Source organism: Labrus mixtus, chromosome 6 (genome assembly GCF_963584025.1).
Source record: "Labrus mixtus chromosome 6, fLabMix1.1, whole genome shotgun sequence".
Lineage (NCBI taxonomy): Eukaryota > Metazoa > Chordata > Actinopteri > Labriformes > Labridae > Labrus > Labrus mixtus.
This window is the reverse complement of record NC_083617.1, coordinates 19,376,676-19,401,361: the sequence shown is the minus strand read 5'-3', so window position 1 is coordinate 19,401,361 and position 24,686 is coordinate 19,376,676. Positions and strand designations below refer to the sequence as shown.

The following is a 24,686-nucleotide window of genomic DNA, read 5'->3' as shown; positions in this document are numbered from 1 at the left end:
GAGCCTCCAGAGCCCCCCTGCTGTTACAGATTGCTGACGTCACTCACGCTTTGTCCATTCATATTGACAGTTTATGGTGTGAGTACATTTTTTTCTGACAATATATTTCATTCATTCAGAGGATGACATGTCTTCTCATGCAGTGATAGAGCATAACTGAACTTTTAGATCGTAGATGTCTAAAACGCTCATTTGTTGCACAGACCAAACCACAGATGGGGGTCTAGATGTGAAAGTCTGACTGTGGTGTCCCTATTTGTGATGCTTTTGGTGTACAGTCTCTGAGCACGAAGCCACAGCAGGAGTTGTTTGTTCATTTGTGTTCTGAGCAGATCTATAGAGATGTCGAGTGCTGTCCCTGCAAGGAACTGGCAACAAAACCGCTTCAACCACAGTGAAGGACTGATAGGACTGATAGGACAGCATGGTGGTGTGTGTGTCGGTGTGTGTGTGTGTGTGTGTGTGTGTGTGTGTGTGTGTGTGTGTGTGTGTGTGTGTGTGTGTGTGTGTGTCTGTCTGTCTGTCTGTGCGTGTGATGGATCAGACAGAGCCAGCTGTTGTTGCAGAACTCTCACAGCAGACGAGGGATGCAGCCTGCAGAGTTTCTCCATTCACTCTTCAGATTAGAGATGTTGCCAAATCCCACTACCTGCCATCTCCAGCGTGTCCGAGTGTGTGTGTGTGTGTGTGTGTGCGTGTGTGTTCTTTAAAACATGTTTGTGTGTGTATGTACCTGTAGAGCCTTGTGGCAGTATTGCAAACTTCCCAGCATTCTTAGCAGTATGTAGTCATCTTCCCTCAAGCAGATATAGTCCTGGCATTTGACTGGTCAACATATGAACGCAAAACACAAGACACAAATACACATACACTAACACACAAACAAACACACACACACACACACACACACACACACACACACACACACACACACACACACAAACATACAGCTCTTTAATTATGATTTTAAACAGCTTTAGAATCATTTTTGATCCAGTCAGCTGCAGCTGTGAGTCATGTCCTGCTCCAATAAGCTGCTCTTATTTATGGCTCACAGCTCACACAGACAAGAGTACAATTAATATAACCAGCTCCTATTCTACCAGGACAAATAAAGTCAAATAAAGTATCCTGCGACACACTAAGACCCACATGAACACTCCACACAAATGCAACCACACTACGAAGCAAAAAAAGAAGAATGAATAAGAACACTGTAAAGACTGAAAGTCGTCACTGGCCCACACAGAAGCGGAAAATAAATTATCAATAACTTCATAAAAAGAGGCAAACTTAAGTTATGGCATCATACTATGGTGTCCATTACCACCTTTGTAACATTTTGCTCACCTTCACTCTCAGCTGTAAAGTATTTCACAAACATAACCTCCAGCCACAGGATCCACCAAGATCCACCAGGTACCATGAGTCCAGATTCTCTCGCACCTAAAGGGGAGATTGTCTGACCAACCCTCTGAAGGACTGTATTTGTCTATTTGATGTTTTTTGTAGATAAAGCCAGGAAGGTATGCCTGCACACTTCCTCCACATCACAAAAAGATTATTAAATCACATCGCTTTAAGATAATCACTTTTCATTTATCATCATCATATATTTGGTATCTTTAGGACAGTGACAAATCAGATCAAGTTCTTCAGACTGACCCTAAAGGTAGAGTTTTAATAAATAAAACCTTTTTTTTTTACATTAAAAAACACATTTTACATGTCTCCACATTTTTCACTTCAAAAGACAAACAATTCAATCAACATTTATTAGTTTTTTTTTTTTTTTAACTACAAATGTTATTTCCATTGCAATTCTAATCTCGGGAACTGTACCAAAAGAAAAACTTTAATTTATTGTCTAGCTTTAAAAATGTTGATGAGCAACAGACAATCTCTTACTTTGCAACATTTACACTGTGACGACCGGCCTAGGGAAAACCAGCTGTAGCATCAAAGCGACCCTCTTCTTCCTCACTCCCAATGATGAACCACAAACAAACTCATTTTCAGTCCACAATAAGATATTTATTAACACTAAACACAAAATTAATTAAACTTCAGGGTGAGCACCGGCCAAACAGAAAAATCAAGAGTTTAATCAAAAGAAAAGGCTACTCTCCCCTAACAGAGTCAGGACTGAACAACATAAAAACAATATCTCAATTTAACAAACACACAACGTTTCTCTTTCACTAAACGTTTCTTTTTGGAGGTGAGGAAGAAGGAGGGCAGTGTTCAGCTTCTGCAGCTCCTCTTTTAAGACTGCCGCCCCTGGGTATTCTCCAATACAGCACAAGAATGCAAGCTTCAGCTTGCGTCTAATCAGTGGCCGGCGCGCACTGTCAGCGTTTTCCAAAATCGAGGGCGGGTACCTGAAGCGCAGCACAAAGACAGACGGACGCATGAACAAGAAAAGGAGCACAAAGCCCCAAAAAGAGAAATCCACAAACACACTTAAAGACACTTAAAACTCACAGTCATGATATATACTCATTATTGTTTTTAATGATGTATGCTAACAAAGTTTGAAACTCATTGGATTAGATTTATAAAAGTTTTTAATTTTCATTACATTGAGTGTTTCTTTATAAACCTATGTACAGTTTACGTGACTAAAAAACTGACCCATGGAGAACAATGATCAAACAAATTCACTTCTCTTATTACATTCTGCTGAGGGAAGGAAATCTTTTCAAATGATTTAGGGGTCACTTAGGCATGAAAAGCATTACTCATGGTTTGCATATATACATGTGTGTATGTAAATGTACCTATGTGTGTCTTCATGTGTCCCCCCCTTTGACCTGGACCCGGTCATTAAACGCTGTATAAACTCTGTCCTTTGTTATCAAACCAAACTGTGGCTCTGTACAAAGAAAAAAGAAAAAGCACGAGTCAGCTATAGATGGACACTGATAGTGATGAAGATGAAGACAAATATTCATGAGCATGTGATTGATCATAATCTGGATAACACAGCAGGGTTCAGTGGCACACTGAAGAAAAGGGAGAATTGAAGAATGCAGTATTAAGAAAGCATTTTGGGAAAAGAATATAAACATCCTAATCTTAGAACTGCTCATGATTATTAATAAAAGTAGTGATTATGTCATGAATAGAAGAGAAAGACAAATAAATCACTCTTTAAAAACATACAAAATATTTGTGTCTTTTTCTTGGTGGTGTCTATAGGTTATACCTGAATGTATGATTTGCATGAAGCTGATGTTGTAACATCTGCATGTAACATGCCGAAAGCAAGACAAAGAAACATATTGAGGTTCATTAATAACTTATCGTGAGAGCCTTTTCTGTCTCTAAATGTTAATCAGTGCTGAACCTCTTGTCTCTCGTACAGATGTGCACAGCAGGATTCAGGCAACATTTCAGCCACACACAAACACCTTTCTGTATATATCCTACTATGTAGAAGATTTACGTGTAGACACCTGTGTTAGGTGTGAACATGATCCACAATGCCATGTTTTCAGAAAGTCAGAAAATTACAGCACTGTTGCTATTAGAGCAGTGATGCTGACTTCTCATCAAATTGTCAAGAACAGGCTCCATACATCCTGCACAACAGACCTGATGTCAAACACACATGTAGCTTTGTGTAGAAATGACTCAGGGGAGGATATATGAAAGTGAGAACACACTCAAAACCATTTTTTTTTTTCATGGTTGGCATTTAAAGGAAAGTTGTGGATCTCTGTGGTTACTTGTGAACTGCGTGGCAATTGTTTTATTACCTCTCTTCTCTTAAAGACAAAGACTTGTGATGAGGAGCAGAATAGAAAGGTGAAGAGGGAGGGGCATTTAGGATGTCAAAATCATTTATAACTCAGATTACTCTGTCGTGTGGGTGCATGGGAGACTTACGCATGGGTAGATGAGGTGCTAACAAAATAATTTAAGAAACTGCATGAAAGGTTTTTACTAGTTTGAATTCTTTAGCTGCCACATCTTTTAATTGAACTTAAGAACTGGTCGAAATTTCCTCTGCAGGATACTTAGCAGCAGCAGAGGAGAACTGTTCACATATGGTGTAGGTGGTTCTGGGTTCACTGCTTCTGAAGTCTAATTTAAGGAAAACCTTTGGAAGGTTTTTTTTTTTTACAGCACCACACAGGCTCGTGTTTCTCCTCCCATTAAGTGAGCTTAAGTTTTTTAACAGAGCCTCTCATGAGAGTAAAACAAAGCCGACTGTAGAGACGGAGTAAAATGTTGAGAACTGCTCTCTAATGGTTTCTCACTGACTTGGTTCTTCTACCTGTTTCTTTGTGACTCACATAGGAACGCAGATAGAAAACAAACACACACACACACACACACACACACACACTCACATCATGTTCCCACCTACACACCTCGACAACAGGCGTCTTTGTGTGTGTGTGTGTGTGTGTGTGTGTGTGTGTGTGTGTGTGTGTGTGTACATTTAGACGCAGTGGGGTGAGAAATTGTACTCTCTTCTGGGGGCTTGCACAAGTCAAGGGAAATATGATTTATATCAAATCAGCCTTTTTTGCTAAGAGATCAGGTTTTTTTTATTGCTGCTTATTTCTGTGTTGTCAGCAAGGGCGCTGTGTGTGATGTGCGTTTTATTCATTCACTCTCTTCTTCTTCTTTACGATTCCTCTGCTTCTCACACCCTTTCACCCCTAGCCTCCCCCTCCCTCGCTCTCCCTCTCTCTCTCTCCAGGAATTGAATTCATTTCCTCTGGGTATTTGAATACACCATGTCTTCAGACTGCTTGGTTCAGTCAATGAATGTGTTTTCTTGAAAAGATCTTAATTTTTAGTGAGAGAGCCAGACTAAATGAATGAATGAAAGGATTGATTTCACTGTGACAATCAGTGATGCGCTTCTTTATACAGAGAGCTTTTATTAAAGTAAACCATGTTAAACCTCAATTTCCTATTAATTATTTGATAACTGATGTCATATCTGTAGAAAAGTGCAGATTTCCCATTTTTACTTATGATATCTTCTAAATGTTTGAAATGAATAAACTAAAATATGTAAAGTGACACAAAGGCATCCAACTACAGTATCAATACTCTTAGTGGTAAGCTAGCTATAGTTATCTCAGGATTGGACATACAGATAGTAATGATTACCTTGTCAGACTTTGAGATAACAAACAAGATATGATACAAGAGAACATAAAATGCATATCCCCAAACCTAACTGTTTGTTGGCTTTAAAGGGGTTCCACAAAAGTTTGCTTGTGTTGTTGCTAGTTTATCATAGCTGCTGTTTAACCCTGCTGTCTCCAGCTTTCTTTTATTATGGCATTGATGGTACAACGCACACTGAGATGAAACTGGGTGGTTACAAGGACGTTGACATTGAAAACAAAAAATCCAAAAAGAGTGAAGTTGTCCACACTGAGTTGGACGGATGAAAATTAGATGTTTTTTTGTTTTTTTTTAATTGGAGGAACTATAAACTATTTAGTTATTCCACCAGGATGAGTGGTGTGTCCTGTGTCATCTGTTGGACCTGTGGCGGGACGTATTGTCTGTGTCACTGAAAAAACTTTTTTTTTTTTTTTTTATCAATTCAAGTGTTAGTTTGAATGTTATTTAATCCTGCTACATAACTGGAGATGAAAATAAAGCTTAGCTGCACTGAGGCCGCTCTGCTGGAGGCAGGATGTGTTCACTGCTGAGGGGGATTACAGAGGTTTCATGTTTGTTTGAAGAGAGGAGAACAGTTAACAGTGTTCTCCACTAAAGAATTTACCCTGATTTACCACCAGATCCCAAATGACTTGACTTCTCTTGTGGCTATTTTTGCCTTTCCAAGCATCCAGATCAAACTACTGATTAGAACTTTGGAAAAATAATCAACATATTGGCAACTTCTTCAGTCTTGAACCTGAATTCTTCATCTGTTGCTCACTCTTTCTTTCCGTCTTCACATTGGATTTTTTTTTCGGCGCCTATGGCTAAATCTGTAAGTGCATGAACGCACTCCTCTGTGTCCTTTTGTCGACTGCCTTCTAAATCAATAATGTAAACAGCAGAGTGACCTCAGCCTTCGCTAACACACCCGTGATTGTCTATTATCGAGTCTAAAAGCCACATTTTGATACGGCTCAGTTATCTCCCAAGCCCTCACACCTTAGCTTTACTGTCTTTGTGACAGGTCAATATAATCCAAGTAATAGACTGAAATAGCATTTTCTTATAGTTGTCATCTCACCTGTCAGCGTCTCTGTTTTATAAGAGGAACAACCTCAATCTGACTTTCAGCCTGCTGACTTTAAACTTTCTTTTCCCGTCGCTCTTTTTGTGTGTGTTCAAAAATCGTAATATTTAAAGCGGCGTTTATGTGTCCCACCTTGTTTTTGTTCGGTGTAAGCATCAGATCAGACGCTGTTCCCCTTCGCAGACGAGGAGAACGGGGAGAGGAGGTGGTTTTCCTCTCATTATCTGTCGGCGCCTTGGCTTTACCTTGACCTGACTGAACCACTATTTTTATTACAGGGGCCTGTCTGTGTGCCAATTGGAAAGAATAAAAACAAAGCACAAAGTCAATTCAGCTGGAGAGGCACACGAGAAAAAGGAAGTGTGTGTGGGTGTGCACATGTGTACACACACACACACACACACACACACACACACACACACACACACACACACACACACACACGGTAACACAAGGGTAGAGAGAACGTTCTTGTTTGTCTCCATTGTCGCCATTAGTCACTCTGTGCAGAAGTTATTTAGTGTCTGAATTACAGGCTGGGCTCCTTGTGAATCATTATGTCCTGCTTCTGCGTAACAAAATAATGAGAAAGATTAGACTCGCACAAGAAGCCTCCCATGTTCTTTACTCTAATTAAAAGAGGACTGACAACAACAAAAAGCCTCCAAATAATCCAGGGACTGGTTGTTCCAAAGGTTTACTCCGGATAAAAGTGATCCAGATTTGATAGTCCACTTAATTTCTACCAAGGATCACATAATCCAGCCCCTTTTTTTTCCAAAAGAATATTATATTTTCCAAAATATTTGAATAGCAAAAATCCTTTATTGCTTATTTATTTTATTTTTTATTTATTTGTTTATTTTGACAGGGACAGTGTACAGCTAATTAGCTGTACCATAGTTAGCTATAAGATAATTTACATCTGTAGTCCCTGGGCAGGAGACAGAGACAACGTCTCTGTGAAGAAACAAAACATACACTGACAACATCTTCACAACAGTAAGACAGTACACAACCACTGAACAATGGCATTACACTAGTCCACAGTGAAATTCATACATTATATTAAAACAATAATAGGCTAAGAGCACTTAACTTTAAAAACTACACTAAAAAAAAAACACAGCTATACGGCAACTTACTGTATTTCTCCAATACACCACAACAACAAAGCCATAATAACATACTGTATCAATAATGCTTATGTATACCTTATCTACTTTGTCACTGGAGCAAACCAACCTTCTAGTGCAAAATATATTTAAAAATGATATCTTAAAATATCAACCCTGTGGGGCCCATATACAGAGGCTATATTCCTGGAAGCGGGCAGCCCAGGTTCAAATCCGACCCATGGCTCCTTTCCTGCATGATGCCTCACTCTCTCGCTCCCTTGGGAATGACACTTAACCCCTGGACACTTTTACATACCGTGAGTTTGTGAGTGGGTAGGTGTAACCTGGTATGTGAGCAGTCAGAAGAATAGAAATCTACCATCCACTGTCCTATCACTCTAATTAAAGCAGTAACAGCTCAAATGAATCCAAAAATAAATACACCTGTTTGCTCTCATGGTCTGTTGTAAAGCACTTTGTTACCTAAATTATTATTATTATTATTATTTAATTTCCATGAAGAAAAGTGTGTGGACATTAATATTGTCTTCAGTGGTTAACTTGCTGCCCAGACTCAGTTATCGCTGGAAATCTTTAACAGTGTTGAAGGTTTACCTCAAGGTCCTTTAGTTCAGTCTTTTCCAAGGACAGAGAAATGAGAGACTATTCTAATCAGGAATGTGATACCTGAATTAGAGGGGGAATGATCCATCTTGTTGCTCAAAAATGTGTGATTTGTTCTTCTCTGTCTGTGTCTCTCAGCTGTCCATCGTTTCTTTATTAGACTCCTCTCTCTCTCTCTCTCTCTCTACCTTTACTTTCTCTACTCTCTCCTCTCTTCAGCCCAAAACACAGTCTCATTTTTTATCTGTTGCCTTCTCCCGAAAAAACTCCTTCAGATAGAATATTGGTAACCATCATGTTAAATCTAGTTGTGTTAAATGCAACAACTATTGCCAGATGTTGAGCAGTTCAATGGCAATAGTCAAAGGTGACAACGCCTTTTTTTCTTCTTCCAGAAGTTGTCTTTTTAAAACTGATTTTTTAAATCTGCAGCATCAAAGGTTGAATCTGAACTTATGAATGCTCTGTCTCATCTTTACAGCGTGCAAGTGTAACAGCCATGCCAATGTGTGCCACGTCAACACAGGAAAGTGCTTCTGCACCACGAAGGGCATCAAGGGAGACCAGTGTCAGCTGTGAGTATACCATCATATTATAGCAGTATATTTATTATCCACCACACTGCTCATATTGTGCTGCCACTCCATCTTTGGTGGTCTAATTCAAAATAACAATAAAAGCAACAAATAAAAACAAGAATTTAAGAATGCGCAACATATGCTTTAAAAAAAAAAAAAGTATTGATGTCCAACTCACCAAGAAGATGCTTCGGCATGACATATTGTGTATATGTGCGTGTGTATTTTCCCCGACTATTACACACTACTTGACCGCTGCAACACTACGGTGTCATGAATTTGATGTCAAACCAACACACTGTAGAGACTGACTGAAAATAGCTGCGTCGATAAATCACACAGGAGAGGGCAGAGAGCAAACACAGAGAGGACACACAAACACACACACAATTCAATTTCAATTCTTGGGGTCATGATTCGATTCAGAATCTATAATTGATTCAAAACGATTCTGGATTCATGATTCAAAGTCTATTTATGAGTTAGTACATACTTCAGGATCTACTTCAGTCATCTGTGAGTCTGGCTGAATTTCTTGTTTCTCTATTTGGCATTGTACTGAGTTAAAGAGCTAGCCTTAGCACTTAGCAGAGAGCGACTGATTAGCCCAAAAACATAATCCGTTTTTGGAAGTTATGAATCTATTTAAGATTTAAAATACCTTTTTTTTTTCTCTAATTTCACAAAAACAGTCACATGCAAGACAACTAATCAGCTAATCTTTGACACGCATTTGTAAAGGTCAGGTAATGCCTTCACGAGCAATTTCTGTTTGCCCAGCGAAATTATGACTTGTGGATCAGAACAAGCAAACTGCAAACCTTTCAATTGGAGGGTAAATCGCTAACTCTGAGCTGCACATGCTAAATTGTGCTTTTTTTCATGACTTTATTTATAGCTGCTTTTCTTTGCAATTAAACAGATTTAAAGGAAAGACATGAACACCCAGCTAAATTACACAAAATGGCAGAAAAAAGGCAAGGGGCACATATCTAGATGTCCCAAAATGGGTCCAGATCTGCCAGTAGACAGCAGAAAGAATAATAATAAAAAAGACTGCCTCTTTTTTTTAAAAAAAGGTCCTGGGTGGAAAACAAGCAAACAAAAAACAACACACATATGGCTAGAAGTAAGTCAGAATCATCAGTCAGTATGTCAAATAAGACACAGTTTGTACAGAACATACAGAAGACAGAACATAGCAGCAAAGATCATAATTCATCATAATTCAGAGTTACATCTTATCAAGATGTAATTTGCTAAAAAACAAATCTGCTCCAGCTTAGCAATGACAAGCATTTCACTGAGCCACCTTTTGAAACATGAGGTTGCTGTAGACTTCCAGTTTAGTAATATTATTTTTAAGCTGCAGCCATGCCTGCTTTAAGAGCCTCATTTTGGTGAGAGGGAATGGGCCTTGTCAAATAAGATCAGGCAAATATTGCCAAGTTGAAGTCTGGCTGAATGTTAGATTCATATTATTTGGAAAACCAGTTAAACATGTCACACCAAAACGTACTTAGTACTGGACAATGAAAGAACAAGTGCGATAATGAACCTTCTGAAGTACCACACCTATCACACAAAGGATAGACTGATTGAAAAATGTTTTCTTAGTTTAGCTGTAGAACAATGCAGTCTGTGGATAACTTTGAAATGGATTGATCGATGTCCAGAGTTTATAGAACAACTCTTTTTACGAGACAAGCCCTCCTCCCACAATCCATCTGACACTGGAACACCGCCCACCAGGCCTTCTTGAGATGATTCGTACTCACCGGTGTCATAACAAATATCCAAAGCAGGAGACCAGATGTTTAGAGTTTGAATGTGAAATAAGTAGATCATAAAAAATGTGGCTCTTTGGTTTGGTTGCAAACTGTTGGATGGACTCTCGTATGAAATGTCTGACTCGAAGGTAACGGTAGAAATGTGGTTGAGGGAGATTAAATTGATTTTGAAGCCAAAGATATGAGGCAAATTTGTTATCTATATGGAGATCTCCAATACAGGACAGTCCCCTCTCATTTTAGTTCAGGGAAACACTGTCCATTAACCCTGGCTTGAACAAAGGATTTTATAGGAGTTTGTACCGAAACATTCAGCGCACCAAAAAAATTCAAAATCTTCATGGAATTTTTGAGATTGAAACTATGACCAAGTCATTCGTGGGAAGGCTGTGTTTTAGAAAAGAGGAGCGCTGGAAGAGAGGTTCCTGAAACTGACATGGATTCCATTTTTAAGCAGAGTGAGGAGGTGTCAGACCAGTCATCATCAGGGAAGCCCCGTTACCAAAAAGTAAAAGCTCTCAAATGTGCATCCCAGTAATGGCGCTGAAACACGGGAAGGCCAAAGCAGACAGTGTTTAGATCTTTCTGCAGGAAGGACTGAGAAATGCGAGGGGGTTTATTTGCCCACACAAACGAGAGAATAACTGAATCCAGTTGTGTAAAGAAAGACAATGGTAACAAAACAGGAAGGCTTTGGAAGAGGTACAAGAGGCTGGGGAGAGCAACCATTTGTATTGCATTAATGCTTCCAATTATAGGGAGTGGAAGCAACTTCCAATTCCTTATATTCACTTTCAGTCTTTCTATCATGGCCAATAAGTTTGGTTCCAGTAGAAGGTTGGGGTTTCTGAGTTTGGTGGGAGAGAGAGGTATTACAGATCACTGGTAATCTGTAAGATTAGTTTATTTTCTTCATAGATCAATATTAAATCACTTGAAAAATACAAGATTAGTTTTCCTATCTTGTTAATAACTAACACAGTTTTATAGATGAGTGTCACTGGTTGTTTCTATACGGCATGTTTACACAAAGTGTAGTTTTCTTTCAAATAAATGTATTTAGCTTTTGAGTGACACTTTCAGATCTTAAATATTGACTGCAAATAAATTACTGCACACACACAAACACACACATATCCACACACACAGATCCTAATAATAGCTACCAGTTGTGTACATTTTCGTAACCTTAGCTTAAACTTTAACCTCCTATTACCTTGTTTTAACTTCAACTTCAACTCAGCCCCTGACCTCAAAATGACCCAGAATGAGAGCCAGCAAACTGCCCTCATCACCCTTTAAACTTTAGACTCTCTCCATATGTCTACTGCCAACTTCAATCAGGGATATTTCTTTAAAGGGGAGTTTCTGTATTTTCACCAGAACCTGAGACACCAGAGACACTTCAAGTTCTTATTTTTTTGCCACTGACGTTTTCAGAATTGACTTTATTTTACCTTATTAAACTTAGATGTTTACATCAAATAATAAACAGCCCTAACAACACTCTCTTCAAAGTAAAGCAGACTCCATGGATAAAAACACGCTCTTTGAGATCCAGGCTGATGCTATCTTTAAGAGCATTTTAGAAACAGTTTGTACCCATTGGTCATTAAGGCGCTATAATGTGAAAAACTACCACTTTAAAACTTCAGTTTCTCCAATAAATCATTGTTTAAGGCTCTTATTTAGAAAGTTTTTATCTTTATTAATAGCGCACATGCATATTCTAAAAAAATGAAAATGGAACCAAGTGTGATTGTTGTTCCAACTTATGGAAACAATTATTACACATTTCTTGTATGCACGTATGTCAGTGATCTCTAAAGGACGGTTTAGGGCAAAGAACAGGACACATGAGTCTACTGCCTGTCAAGCTAAATAATGAGGTTTGAATCAGAGGAAATTCAGTCTGATCCCCGAGCTTTTGACTAATATAAAACTTGGAACAATACCCATCTGCAGCTGAGTGTGAGTGAAAGTTGAATTGGCCGTGCAGCTCCGCTACTTCTGTTCACTTGGCAGCGCTCCGGATTTTGAGTGTAATGTTTCTTTTCAGCGCACAACAATAATTCAGTATTCTGCTGGAGACTCCACAGAGGGCTGAGAGCAGAAGTGCTGTGTCTGTGTGTGATCACTTGTGCATCGCTAAGCCAGTGTGCTGCGGTCTCTTTTCACCTTTGGTTTGCTCCAGCAGCCTCCCTCTTTGTCTCTCTATGTCGCTGCTGTTTGTTTTGCTTGAGTCGCTCCAAAATTGGTGTGCCAAGTAGAGGGCCATTTGTTTGTTGCTTTGATTATGAATGAGCGATTTCCCTCTGGGGGAGCGGATGGTTAGCACCCTTGGGTTACAGCAAGTGTGTGTGTGTGGATGCTTACGTGTGTGAGAGAGTGCATCCTGAGTCAAAAGATAAAACAGGGCCATTAGGTAAAGCAGGTCTTTGGCCTTTGCTGCGTGTTTACGCCCTTATGTGTTTCAGTTAATAAATACAGCCTATTCTTTAAGAGCTGGATTTCTGCCTTTCATTTCTGTTTCTTTCCTGCCAGACAGAGAATTAGTCAATTTATCTCCCAGTTTGTCTGTTATGTTATATATATATATTCTTTGAGTGGGACAAAATATCACTATAGCAAAAAAATAATCTCATCTCAAATCGCTGGATTCAAATGGTTTCAAAAAGTTCAGCGCTCTAAACAGATTTCAACAATGATTTGAATCATCACGTCAAAAATATATACTCTTAACCCACCGACTTGAACACACAGTTTTAGAATTATTTGAGGCTAAATTGGCCTATATGTATTTTGTTCTGTTGATTTTCACTAGTTCCCAAACTTGTATGAGCTTGCTTTCAAAACTATTATAGTGATCGTTAAGAGCAAACATGCCAGAAACACCTCTGGATTACTCTAGGAGGTTCCAAAGCTAATCCTATGTTGTTGTGTTTTTAAATTAATTTTAGCATTAGTTGAATTAGCAGCAACCTCCAGTGTTGAAAAATGAAGTGCAAAATCCTGCAGTTTGTCGAGTGTCCACTTGAGGGTGGCTGCAGAAGCGCCAGAATCCACATAGAGTACACACCCAGTCGTGAAAGCCCGTTTGTCGGCTCATGTCTTGATAAGAACACAATGTACGTGGGGATGAGTATTTTTTAAATCTCATCTGTTTTTATTTTATGAACGATAAGCAACAGGGCGTGTAGTTGACGTCATTGACAGGCGGTTGCGGTGTAACGGGTTTGTCAAGAGTCTTAAAACCCGCCTCAGCTCCAGATCTCAGCTTGTCATTAGATGGACTGAAAGTTAGGTTGAGATTTACATCATGGCCACAGATCGAGTGGACTCCAAAACCCCCTGCAGTAACAGATGGGTGACGTCACATAGGCTTCGTCCATTTAATAGTAACAGTCTATGGTTGAATCACAGACACTAAGATGTTATTATCAGTGTCTGTTTGAAAATCAGTCAGTCAGTCATTAAATGTACACAATGGAATTTTTCGACAAAACAATTGAATTGAATTGAATTTAGTTATTTAATAGGGACAATGCAATTTAACATAATTTCAATACAAAGCATGAAACTGATGTGCTGCATAAATAGTATATAGCTGTTGCTAATTTCCAACTCGTGTCCCCAGTTGGGCCTTTGTGTAAACAACAGATTAAAATGTACAACATTCAGTTACATAAAACCCCATAACACGATATGAGGATACATTAAAATACATCTACAACAATACAAATGTTATAAACCAGTTTAAAATGAAGTTTGAAGATATTAATTAAAAGTGGGTACAGCTCTGGCTTGCTTTGAGCATTTCACCTGTTTTGTAAAAGATTTTAAGTCGGACATTAATTTTATTTCAGGTGGTAATGTGTTCCAGAGTTTGCAGCCTTTGATGGAGAATTAATTATACATTGCTTAATGTACCAGTTATGACTGACTATCACCACAAAAATCAACATATTTGTTAATGTCACAAAGTCTTGCCCACATACCAGACCAGGCATCTGATGCTAGCTTTTCTGTTCTTTAGAAGAAGTGGACACAAAAAAAAAAAAATCAGACACAACTGCAGACTTTTCACTCTTAACCCTCTCTTGAATCCGTACAGATTAAATAGTCAAAGAATAATTTTAAAGACCATCCTAGCAGGGCAATGAAGTATCATGTGCAAACAGGGCCGGTGTTAAACTGTAAACAGTAACAGCTGCTCAGAGCTTGGAGGTCAGGCTGCTGGAATATGGGAGCTTCAGGTCAGTTTGCACAACAGATGTTCACACACATACTGGTGTTGAAGTTCAAATACATTGATTCATAATTTATTCAAAATAAGTAAAGTATATAATTTATTTTAAGTTAACTTACATGGATTTTATGTACAAATATGAGATCTGTTTAGCGTTCACTTTACTGAGGGCTCCACTTCTTCCACTTTGTTTTCTCTTGTTTGATTGTGTTGATTTAGCTTTAATCAGCCTCTCATCCAAATCGAGGGAACTCCTCTGATTGGCTACTGATTTGCATCTTTAACTGTGCATGACTGCAGAGACGGAGTGTTTGTGAATGTTTGTCTTCTTTGAATGAGGTCAAGGTCAGATTTATTTATACCGCCAAGGTTTTCACCAAAGTGCTTTCAAGCAGCATTAAAAGCAACTTAACAAAATGGTTTAGGAACACACGAAATAGCAATTAAAGGATTATCACAGCAAATGAAGAAGAGAAACACATGCACACAGACGTGCACATACACAAACACAGATGAAGGCTCAATGAAACAAGGTAAGATGCAAATCAAGTACAGTAGGGTATCAGCTGTAAGCGAAGGAGGGTTAATAAAATCAGTCTTGAGGCATTTTTTAATATCATTCAAGAGATTCTGCGGTACTAGTATGTGTATTGGGAGGCTAAATTCCCGGGTGTTGGTGCAGCGACGGAGAAGGCCCTGTCTCCAAACATTTTTGATGTGATGGTTAAAAGCTCCTGATCAGAGGATCTGAGGGGTCTGGCTGTACTCTATGGGGATAGGAGCTCTGTAATATAGGTTGGTGCGAGGCCATGAAGGGTTTTTCTTGCAAATACGAATATGAAGCCATTGCAGGAATGCTAGAAGGGTGTGATGTGTTCCCGTTTGTTCTGTCTCGATAGCAGTCTGGCTGCTGAATTCTTAACAAGTTGTAATCGACGTATTGGGGGCCTGGTAGATACCAAAACAAGGAGAGTTACAGAGATTACAGTTGAAGATTAAATGGTGTGTATTTTCTACAATGGCTCTTTTTTATACCCATAAAAAATGAACACATGAAATAGATTCACTTCTTTAAAAACACTAATTTATCAAGTTGGGTTTAATCACGGTTTAATCAGGTAGAGGACCCAGGTGTAGACTTTATGAATCATTTATTTCAACTAAAAGAAGGAAAAACAAAAGGCTTACTGTGATGAGTCCAGTGAATTAAAGAGCCAAAGAAAAAGTCGAAGTCCAACACAGCAGGTGAAAACAGGTGAGGAAGAAGGGTTGAAGAACAAAGTGACAAAGACATCAGGAAGACTATCAAACAAAGTGGGGCAATATCAAAAAGCATGAAGAGAAACAAAAGAGGAAGGGAAAAAGCTACACAAGAGTGACATTAATAACCATTATGAAATTCATGACCTAACAAGGATACTACATGACGTACTGTAATCTCCAGTTTGTTTAACTTCACAGCAACAGTGCAAAATATGTCACTTGTATGTGTTTGAGCGTGTGTTCATCTTTGCACCTGTAGCCGAGTCAGAGTGCGCTAAGTGATGATTCAGCCCTGTCCTGTGTGGCCGTTATCTCGAGCCCCATTAGACCGTAGTAAGCAGCTTAAGTGTCCGTCCCCTTTTTGTAGGAGCTATCTGTCCATGGCTTTAGCGTCCCAAGAGAGCAAATGGCACACCTCACCATCAAACGTAGCTCTCTGAAGCACGCTCATCTGACTTCTCTTTATGTTGCTCCTCACTTTAACATGAATGTGAAAAAGCCTTTGTTGGGCCCAAAATCAGCCTCAAGATAACATTTTGTAAGAATTGTGATCATTTCTGCAACAAAGCGTCCCAATTTTCTTACTAGTTTGCTCAGCAAAAAAGCAAAAAAGTTTGCTTCCTCCATCGTGGTCTGTACTGTGCGTAGATCTGAAAATACCTGTTTGTTTGTAAATTAAGAGTTTGGGGTTAATGTAGAGGCATAACAGGCTGTTGTCATGGTTACATGTACACTAGTTGATGTGATTATTAGCGGAGTTCTATTGTAAGAAGCACAGAGTAAGAATAATTCTGGTTTCTAGCTGTTTTATCAAAAGCTTGAGCTGATGTCTAACCCCTTCTGCAGGGGGGTAGAGACAGATTTTGTGTGACATTAATAAAAAAAAAAAATTCAGATCCAAGAAAAAAAAAATCTATAATGATTAAGACATCTGATATATAATATTTTAAAGGGTGGCATTTGGCACCGTGCTGGGCTCTTGGCAATAAAATCTGACGCCACATGCATCACATTAAATCTTCTTGTGCTGAAATAGGCTTAGTGCTCATTGCGCTCCTTTGTGGCAGCCTGCTGGAAGGGACTGCAAAGCTTTTAAACTCACAGACCCCTCTGGAGATGACGCTGCTCGCTCTCCACGTCGCCCCTCTCTGGATCCAAAAGTGTTCCTTTAATAAGCCTCTTTCATCCTCGTTCTTGCACTTCACTTCTTTACTTCTATAAGGCATCACTCCTCTTTTTTGTCTTTTTTTTAATTTCCATTTTCTTTCTTCTTTTTATTTTCCTACACCTGATTTCTTTCCGTCTATTGCAATGTGTGACTCGAAAAAGAGACGCATTTGTAAGTGATTATTTTTGTCGGCAGATTAGGTTTTGGTCCTTTTGTGAACACTTAGGCTGCAGGATGGTGTGTGTGTGTGTGTGTGTGTGTGTGTGTGTGTGTGTGTGTGTGTGTGTATGTGTGATTGAGTCATAGGAGCTACAGTGTGTGTGTTCATGGTTTTAAAAGAACACGTTACCCAGTACTACACTGTGGTTTACAGTTTTGTTTAATTAAGCTACCATGCTTTGACACGCAAACATTTCAAGGATAAACTCATTGTTTAGTTTTGTCAGAAAAAATGGTAACATCATGATGCTGACAGTAACTGAGCCATAGCCGCCCCATGGTCGTCTAATCTAACACTGGGACAATCGTAACAGGCAAAAGATTGTAGAGTCTGACCTCTGCATGTGAGGGGGTAGAAGTAACAGAAGTGGGTGTGTCTGACAGTGCAGTTACATGGAGATCTTCAGTGGGCACAGAAGCACAAGTCTAAACATATTGTTACTTTAAAATCGGCTAATATAGTTAATCATACTCACATTAACAAGACACAAACTCTGATGGTGAAGTAAGACAAGGTGAACAGGACAACAGAAATGAACAGTCATATCCTGTATGCTGATTTTTTTTTCTTCATGTGCCATCTTCAGTTTTGTAGAATTGTCTGTCAGAGCTTACAGTTTTTCAGTCTTTTAGCCTTTACTCTGCTTTTTTAGTCTCCTTTCTTATTTTCCCCCTTAGTTACACACCGCTGACAAACTTACCTGACATCTAAGCGAGGTTATACGTGATTACAGTTAGTCCTACAAGATGAGTACTGTAGAGCCGCGTCTGTAGCAACTGTCTCTGTTTCTTAGCAACGGTTAGTTCTTATAAACAATAGAGTGCTATTAATGGATGGCAGACCGCTTCTGTCCCTAATTGGTCAATCAGAAGCAAGTATTTCACACAGCAGTGTTATATATGAAAATAAATTGAACGGCACATGACTTAACCAAGTATCTGCCTTTGGTTTTAATAACCAGGAATTTATTCTGTACCAAAGCCGAACGGCACAAAAAAGTGCTGCAAATTTGAAAAAAAATAAAAGCAGATCTAGGCAAAGGTTTTTGGCGGAGATAGTGATTTAGTGGAACATATTTGTCTCTTTAAGCTATCCAGGTGCTACTATCAGACCAGAAGTAGCCTGCTCCTTCTTTATTTCTTTTATTGTTGCTCTAAACTCTTGATTCAGGCTGGAAGCTGCATGAGGCAGTCGTTGTTTAAGGGCCCCTGTCCTTGGCCAGAGTTTATAGAAGGATGAAATATTCAGCATCCGACACGGTGCTCTGTGACCCGCTGAAGCACTACACGAGAATTCACAAGCAACCTGGCTGTAAACCTCATCTGCCCTCATGTTTTACTCCACTTGTTCCTATTTGTTCATCTCTTTTCTCTCCTCAAGTGTTTTGCTTCGTCTTTTTGAATAATCCTGTCCGACCCCTATAAACTGTGGATGTGTGGTTTTTCAGGGTGCTTTGGTTGATTTATTGCATTTGTTTTATAAACTTTTGTCTAAAGCCTGCACACATGTACCAGGTTTAATAAGCAGCCTGTTGTCTTTTTATCTATATGACACCATTGGGGTTTCATCAAATGTCAGTAAACACCCTCATTGTTTTTCTTTTTGAAAGACTTCCAGATGAAAGTTATGAAAAAAAAAAAAACCATGCACACAAAAACACAGAAAGAAACAAGATTAATATGACTCCTTCAGGGCAATGCAAACCCTCTTTAACAGCATGTTCAACTTCTTGACATTATAATATCCCCTCCTCTTATCACATTTTATAATATTTCTTTTCTGTCCAGCTTGCAGCAGAAGTTCAATGTTCAATCTTTTGTTCCCTTCTGCCAGCCAACAATTTTCTTATCTGTGGTCTGAACTCCTGCAGGTTCACGTCAGCCATCTTGACACTTTAATGGTCTCAACAGCATGAACATCATTTCAAGATGAATATGGAAAAAAAAAAGAAAAAAACTTTCACTCTGTTATTGTTCTTTAATTCCCTCAGATTACTGTTGAAATTAACATTTTCCACAAATGCCCTTATTTTCTTGGACCACTGGGCCTTTTAGAAGCAGCATTACATTTTTTTTTGTTTGTTTTCTGAAAAAAAAATGTATTCTTTTTTTTTTTTAACCTCCTTATGTTGCTGCAGAGCTTTCTGGTCATTAGAGACTTTCTCTTAGTGTAAAGGTCACAACTTTCCGCACAGCCAATTACTGTCCATCAACAAACGTATGTCTCTTTAACAGACAAGCAGCCTCGATGTGGTCAGAACGAGTAACAGAAAGAAAGAGTCAAATATTAAAATGACATGTGAGTGTACACTGAATAGATTGACATTTGAAAGCGGTGACTGACAGGGCCTGACAGTTTCCATTCACAGTGCTTTATTCTTTCTTCATAAAAATGCGTTGATAACCGTTGTGTTTGAACTTAATTGGCGTGGTGTCTTACTCTGTCCGTTGTCAACGTGTGACGAGCACTGATTGATGTCACTCCAAGGAAAAATTCATTTCCATATGTTGGATTTCAAACTACTACAAAACAAAAGAATACACTAAACAAGGTGTACGTTATGTTATGGTGTGTTATTAGAGAGAAATCAAAATAACATCATCGTTTGACTCAGTGTAGATATTTTATTTTAATATACATTCACAAAACAAATATCGTTTTGGAGCGAGGTACAAAAGAAGGTCAATCGTTAGAGAAAGGGTTTGTGCTACAGAGGTGGTATGATGAGTTTTTTTTACAGACAGTGTGGTCAGTGTTCTAAATCTTTTTTTTGCCGTATGTCTGTGGAAGTCGTTACTTCTTCTTACAAGCTCAATACTCATTTAACATCAAACACAGCCCACTGCTTCAAAATATGACACTGTAAGGACCTCTCATGTGATTTCTGGATGCCCTGTGGTTTACATTTTTGATGCTCCGTTACAGTCTAGTGTTGGGGATAAATACAAAACAAGATGTCCTCCTGTGTTAGCAATCAGGGTTGATTGTTGTGTTGCTGTGTGTGTGTGTGTGTGTGTGTGTGTGTGTGTGTGTGTGTGTGTGTGTGTGTGTGTGTGTGTGTGTGTGTGTGTGTGTGTGTGTGTTGTGTGTTGTGTTGTGTGTGTGGGTGGGTGTGTTTGTTTGGATAGCCATTTCGGCATAAGCATGAGGCTATTCTGTTCATGTGCGTGTGAATGTGTGTGTTTGTGTGTGTGAAGCGGGTGGGGTGCTGGGAAAACGGAGAGCAGCTATGGCTAGACAGGACTGTCAAGGGAAATCACTACACAAGGAGCAGGGGGAAGACAATACCTTTAGCAAGGACCCACCTGACACACACACACACACACAAAAACAAACACACACACACACTCTCTATAACCGTGAAATCCATCTTTGTAAAAACTCAGTCTTTGTTGAATGCTAATACATTTATTCTTGCTCTTTCTTCTTTCTTTTTCCCTCTTCAACTTTCGCCGCTATCTTGTGTTTTTCCAGATGTGACTCAGAGAACCGTTACCTTGGCAACCCCCTCAGAGGAACATGCTATTGTAAGTACCATGCCTCAGCTACACCTGCCTCCTTCATATACTCACAAACAGACGTGCAATTTAGAGCTAGAGTTCACTCCTTGATGCCATAACAATGTGTGTTCTGGGTTGTACAGAGGGAAGTAAGGTGCAAGGACAGCGTGCGCTAACCCTGTTAGCTGTCCTGACTTAAGGTGAAGGCTAACTGCATTTAACTTGACACCAATTCATAGTTGAAGCAAGTGTCACTTTCGCTGCACAAAAGGATATCTGGTGATTTGGATCAAGCTGGCTGTATGATCAGCAACAAGGAATAACAGAGCAATTTAGCATTGTTACACTAATGACATTGTACTTTACTCAATTTCTGTCTCTTCCATATCTAACAGTCACGCAAGAAGTTCATGTTTGTGTGGTTTTCTCTTTTACAGACAACAGGGCTGAAGTCATTTTAATAATGTTTGTGACATTGAAAACTAAGACGGGGGAAAAAAATCCAACTCTTTAAAAACAAAAAATCAACAACCTATTCTTTCTCTGCTGATGCCCCCTCAGCCCATTGTGTTGCCAACCCATCTATTTCATCTCATATTTCTTGAAGATGTCAATTTTCAGCGCACTTCATGAGCTCTGAGGAGGGTATGAACACAAAGCAGCATATTAATCTCTGTTTTGGCAGAGCGCTGAGTGTTTGCAACATGCCTGGAGTTACTCAACATACAGATGGTCCTAATTGAATGTACATAAAAACATATTTCATACTCTCAGGATCATGGATCATGGATACAGGAATAACTGGAGTTTTCCATGTAAACATAGATAAACAAAGATAAAAGACAGGATGATTAGAAGTTCATTCAAGCAGTCATAGATATAATATATACTGGTGTAAAACATGACACAATAAGCATTAGAATAATAACAACTGTGTGTCACTGATTCTTACAAAGATTGTATTCTTTTTGGAGAGAAAAGGGATATCAAGGGGGAAAGAGAGCATATTATTTTCAAGGTCTTTGTTTATGAGTTTCCAGATGCTTTCAGGGTTCAAGTTGACTTATCTCATTTACAACAAATTGCTGGTTTTCCTTTTCTAAGACCAGACGAAGGAGGAATGCTGCAGTCCAAACAGATGTTTGGTGACTCTCTCCCTCTTTCTTTCTCTCTCTCTCTCTCTCTCTCTCACTTTGAAACAAACACACACAAACACACGCATTCAGTTTCTGAATTGCCATCATCAGTTTAAACAGTATAACCCACTGGAATAAAAATGTAAGTCCTGTCAATGTCAAAAGCCCTCTACCTTGAGTGGGGCTATTATTGGTTCAATGAGGGAGGCTAGAAAGGGTAGAGCAATCAGAGGAGTCATGCCACAGACTCCTCGGTTACCTAAAATATGCCTTTGATCACAGAAACAAATGCTGTTCAAGAATTTGATTCAGTGTGGGTTCACCTTCATGCCAGAAAAACTTGTCTTATTAAAGTGCCAATTATAGCATGTTCCTTTCAAAACACAGATTCACGAATTCAAACTGACCCACTAAGAAGACATCATATTTACTATATTCATGGTCTGCCTCTTCTGTTGGATTGAAAACTGAGGTTTGATGGCACCAATGCAATGTCCTCGTCCAGTATTGTTAAGGGCTTTTGATGATGTAAATGCATACAGTCAGACATGGATTAAATAGCTTTTTAACTGTAAGTACACATGTCCATCATATCTCCATGGCTGCAGCTAATCCAGTCATTTTCCGATGTATTTTCCCACATTATGGTCTGTCATTAATGTGTCATTACCGTCTCTGCTGCACATACGAAATGGGGTAAGCTTTGTTTGATTAAGAGCAAGCACGCTCAGAGGCACACGCATGAACGGACACGCACACACATGCAGGGTGACATTATGGTTGAAGTAGTGATTTTAAAGCTGCCCATTTCCACGTGCTTAGCCAGCAAAGTGGTTTAGGTCAACATTATGCTTAAATGTCATTGGAAGGAAGGTGCAGATAAGTGAAGCTTTATCTCTTATCATTTAAATATACACACAGATTATACGAGAGGCAGATCTCTTCTCGATGAAGATTTCAGGAGAATTACAGGAGAAGTTTGAGGAATCTTCACTAAGTTTAGATGTTGAAAAGCTACCAAACAGCTGACTGCAGTGAGATTATCTGGGATGTGACAAGTTTTTTCTTTCAGTATTAGCTTATGGACATGTAGTTAACAAAGGGCAAAACTGCAAAATGAAATGAAATACACTTTATATGTAAGCTGTGCCCCATATTTAGGGCCCTCCACCCACACAGAATCCAACAGAAAACTGAGAAAAAATGCCCAGGTCTCCTTTAAGCTTAGAACATAGCTTAATTCTTCCCATAGTTGGACGACAGTGGATTTTCAAAATCAATCTCATGCTGGTCACTCAAATATCTCTTACTTATGAATATGTGTAGATGACTACCAATGGCTGGATTCATAGTAGAGGTTCTCCTCTCTGTCTGTCCTTTGTCATCGGATGGTTTGATCTGAAGTAGTAAGTAGTAGTAAAGTAGTTACACACTGTCTAGTGTTATGTGTGTTTGAAGGAACAGTAGCAGTTGAGTTTTGGTTTTCCTTGATCTTTCATTTCAGAGTAAGAGGTTGTATGCTATAGGCTGAGAAAACTTTACGATACTTCAGATCCTCTTGTGAAAGTCAGTCCCCACAGGTCGGTGAGATTTCAGACACTTAAAAAGCTGATGTTGGTTTTATCTGTTTTTTTTTTATCAACACGTCTTGAAGAAGCAAAACAAAACAAGCTTGGATTTCGAGGTTTTGTGAGTGCATGGGAGCAGAAATGGAGCTTTGAGATGTTATGCACAATGCCCACTTACTGCTCCCCCACCCAAAGTTGCTCTAGTCTGCTCTGCTCAATATTGCTTCTTGCTCAACTCAGATGTTATCTCTTTCCATTTAACATTGCTCATCGCTGGGTTCAAAAATGATTACCTAACCTATCCACATAAGGTGGTTTATAATACAACAATATTCTAATCTGTTAGTGTTGTAGAAAACTATCTGTCGGTCTTATCAGTTCCCTTTAAAGTGATTTTTTTTTTAGAAACTCCTTCAATGTCATGATTGAAATTCTGGCAACTCTTATTTTCTTAATTTCATTAGGATTTATATTCCACAGTTTGGCTCCCTTTAAACTCAAGGATGTCTGGCCAAAGGAGGCCCTCCAGCATGGTACTTTACAGTTCCTGGCTGTGGCATTCCTGGTTAAAGATCCAAGGGCCTGTAAGGCTTGCACCATGTCACAGAGAACCCAAAGAGCCTGGCCATGTAAACCCTTGCACATAAGATTGGCCTTTGCAAAGACAATTTAGTTGTTGAAGCCTAGAATTGTTAGGTCTCTCAGGACATGTCAATGGTTGGACCACATAGGCTGTTTGTCCAATATTATTTTTTTCACGATGTACAACCTCCCTAAAAGTTTTGTGACGGATGGACTTGGCATGTGACCTTGAAGTGACACAGTAGCTGAGGTGTGCGAGAACCATGGAGTGCAAAATAGTTTTTGCTGCATGGTAGAATAGAATACAAATCCCATCTTTATCTCATTTGATCTCTACATGTGGTAATTGTAGTATGTTTCTTCGTAACATACTGCAAAAGAGCAAAAAACATCAACAACTTGAAGGAACAGTGATCCATGTTGGAGAACAGTTTCATCAGACTAGATATTTGAGCGTCCTGCTTTGACTGCAGCATTCCTCATCTCACTCGGGGATAAAGTGCAGAGAGCGGTGCTTTGGTTCAGTTAGCGCTGTCATATTGAACCACCAGTCAATTGATGAAAAGCAACTTTGCTGTTTAATGAGTTTGGCCCGCAGTCAGGCTAGCATTTATGAGCAGGCATCACCAGGACAACGCTTTAATGAACCACTGTCATCTCC

The 24,686-nt window shown here is 39.1% G+C and overlaps 1 protein-coding gene across 3 annotated transcripts in view; it reads left to right on the top strand.

Annotated features, from left to right (window-relative positions):
* Window positions 1-24,686, top strand: part of atrnl1a (attractin-like 1a) — a 251,193-nt gene that overhangs the window by 89,115 nt on the left and 137,392 nt on the right. For all 3 annotated transcript variants that reach the window (XM_061040358.1, XM_061040357.1, XM_061040359.1), the window contains 2 exons: window positions 8,453-8,546; window positions 20,714-20,766. In XM_061040358.1, the coding sequence (XP_060896341.1) occupies window positions 8,453-8,546; window positions 20,714-20,766 (147 nt within the window). The remainder of the gene's footprint in view (window positions 1-8,452; window positions 8,547-20,713; window positions 20,767-24,686) is intronic.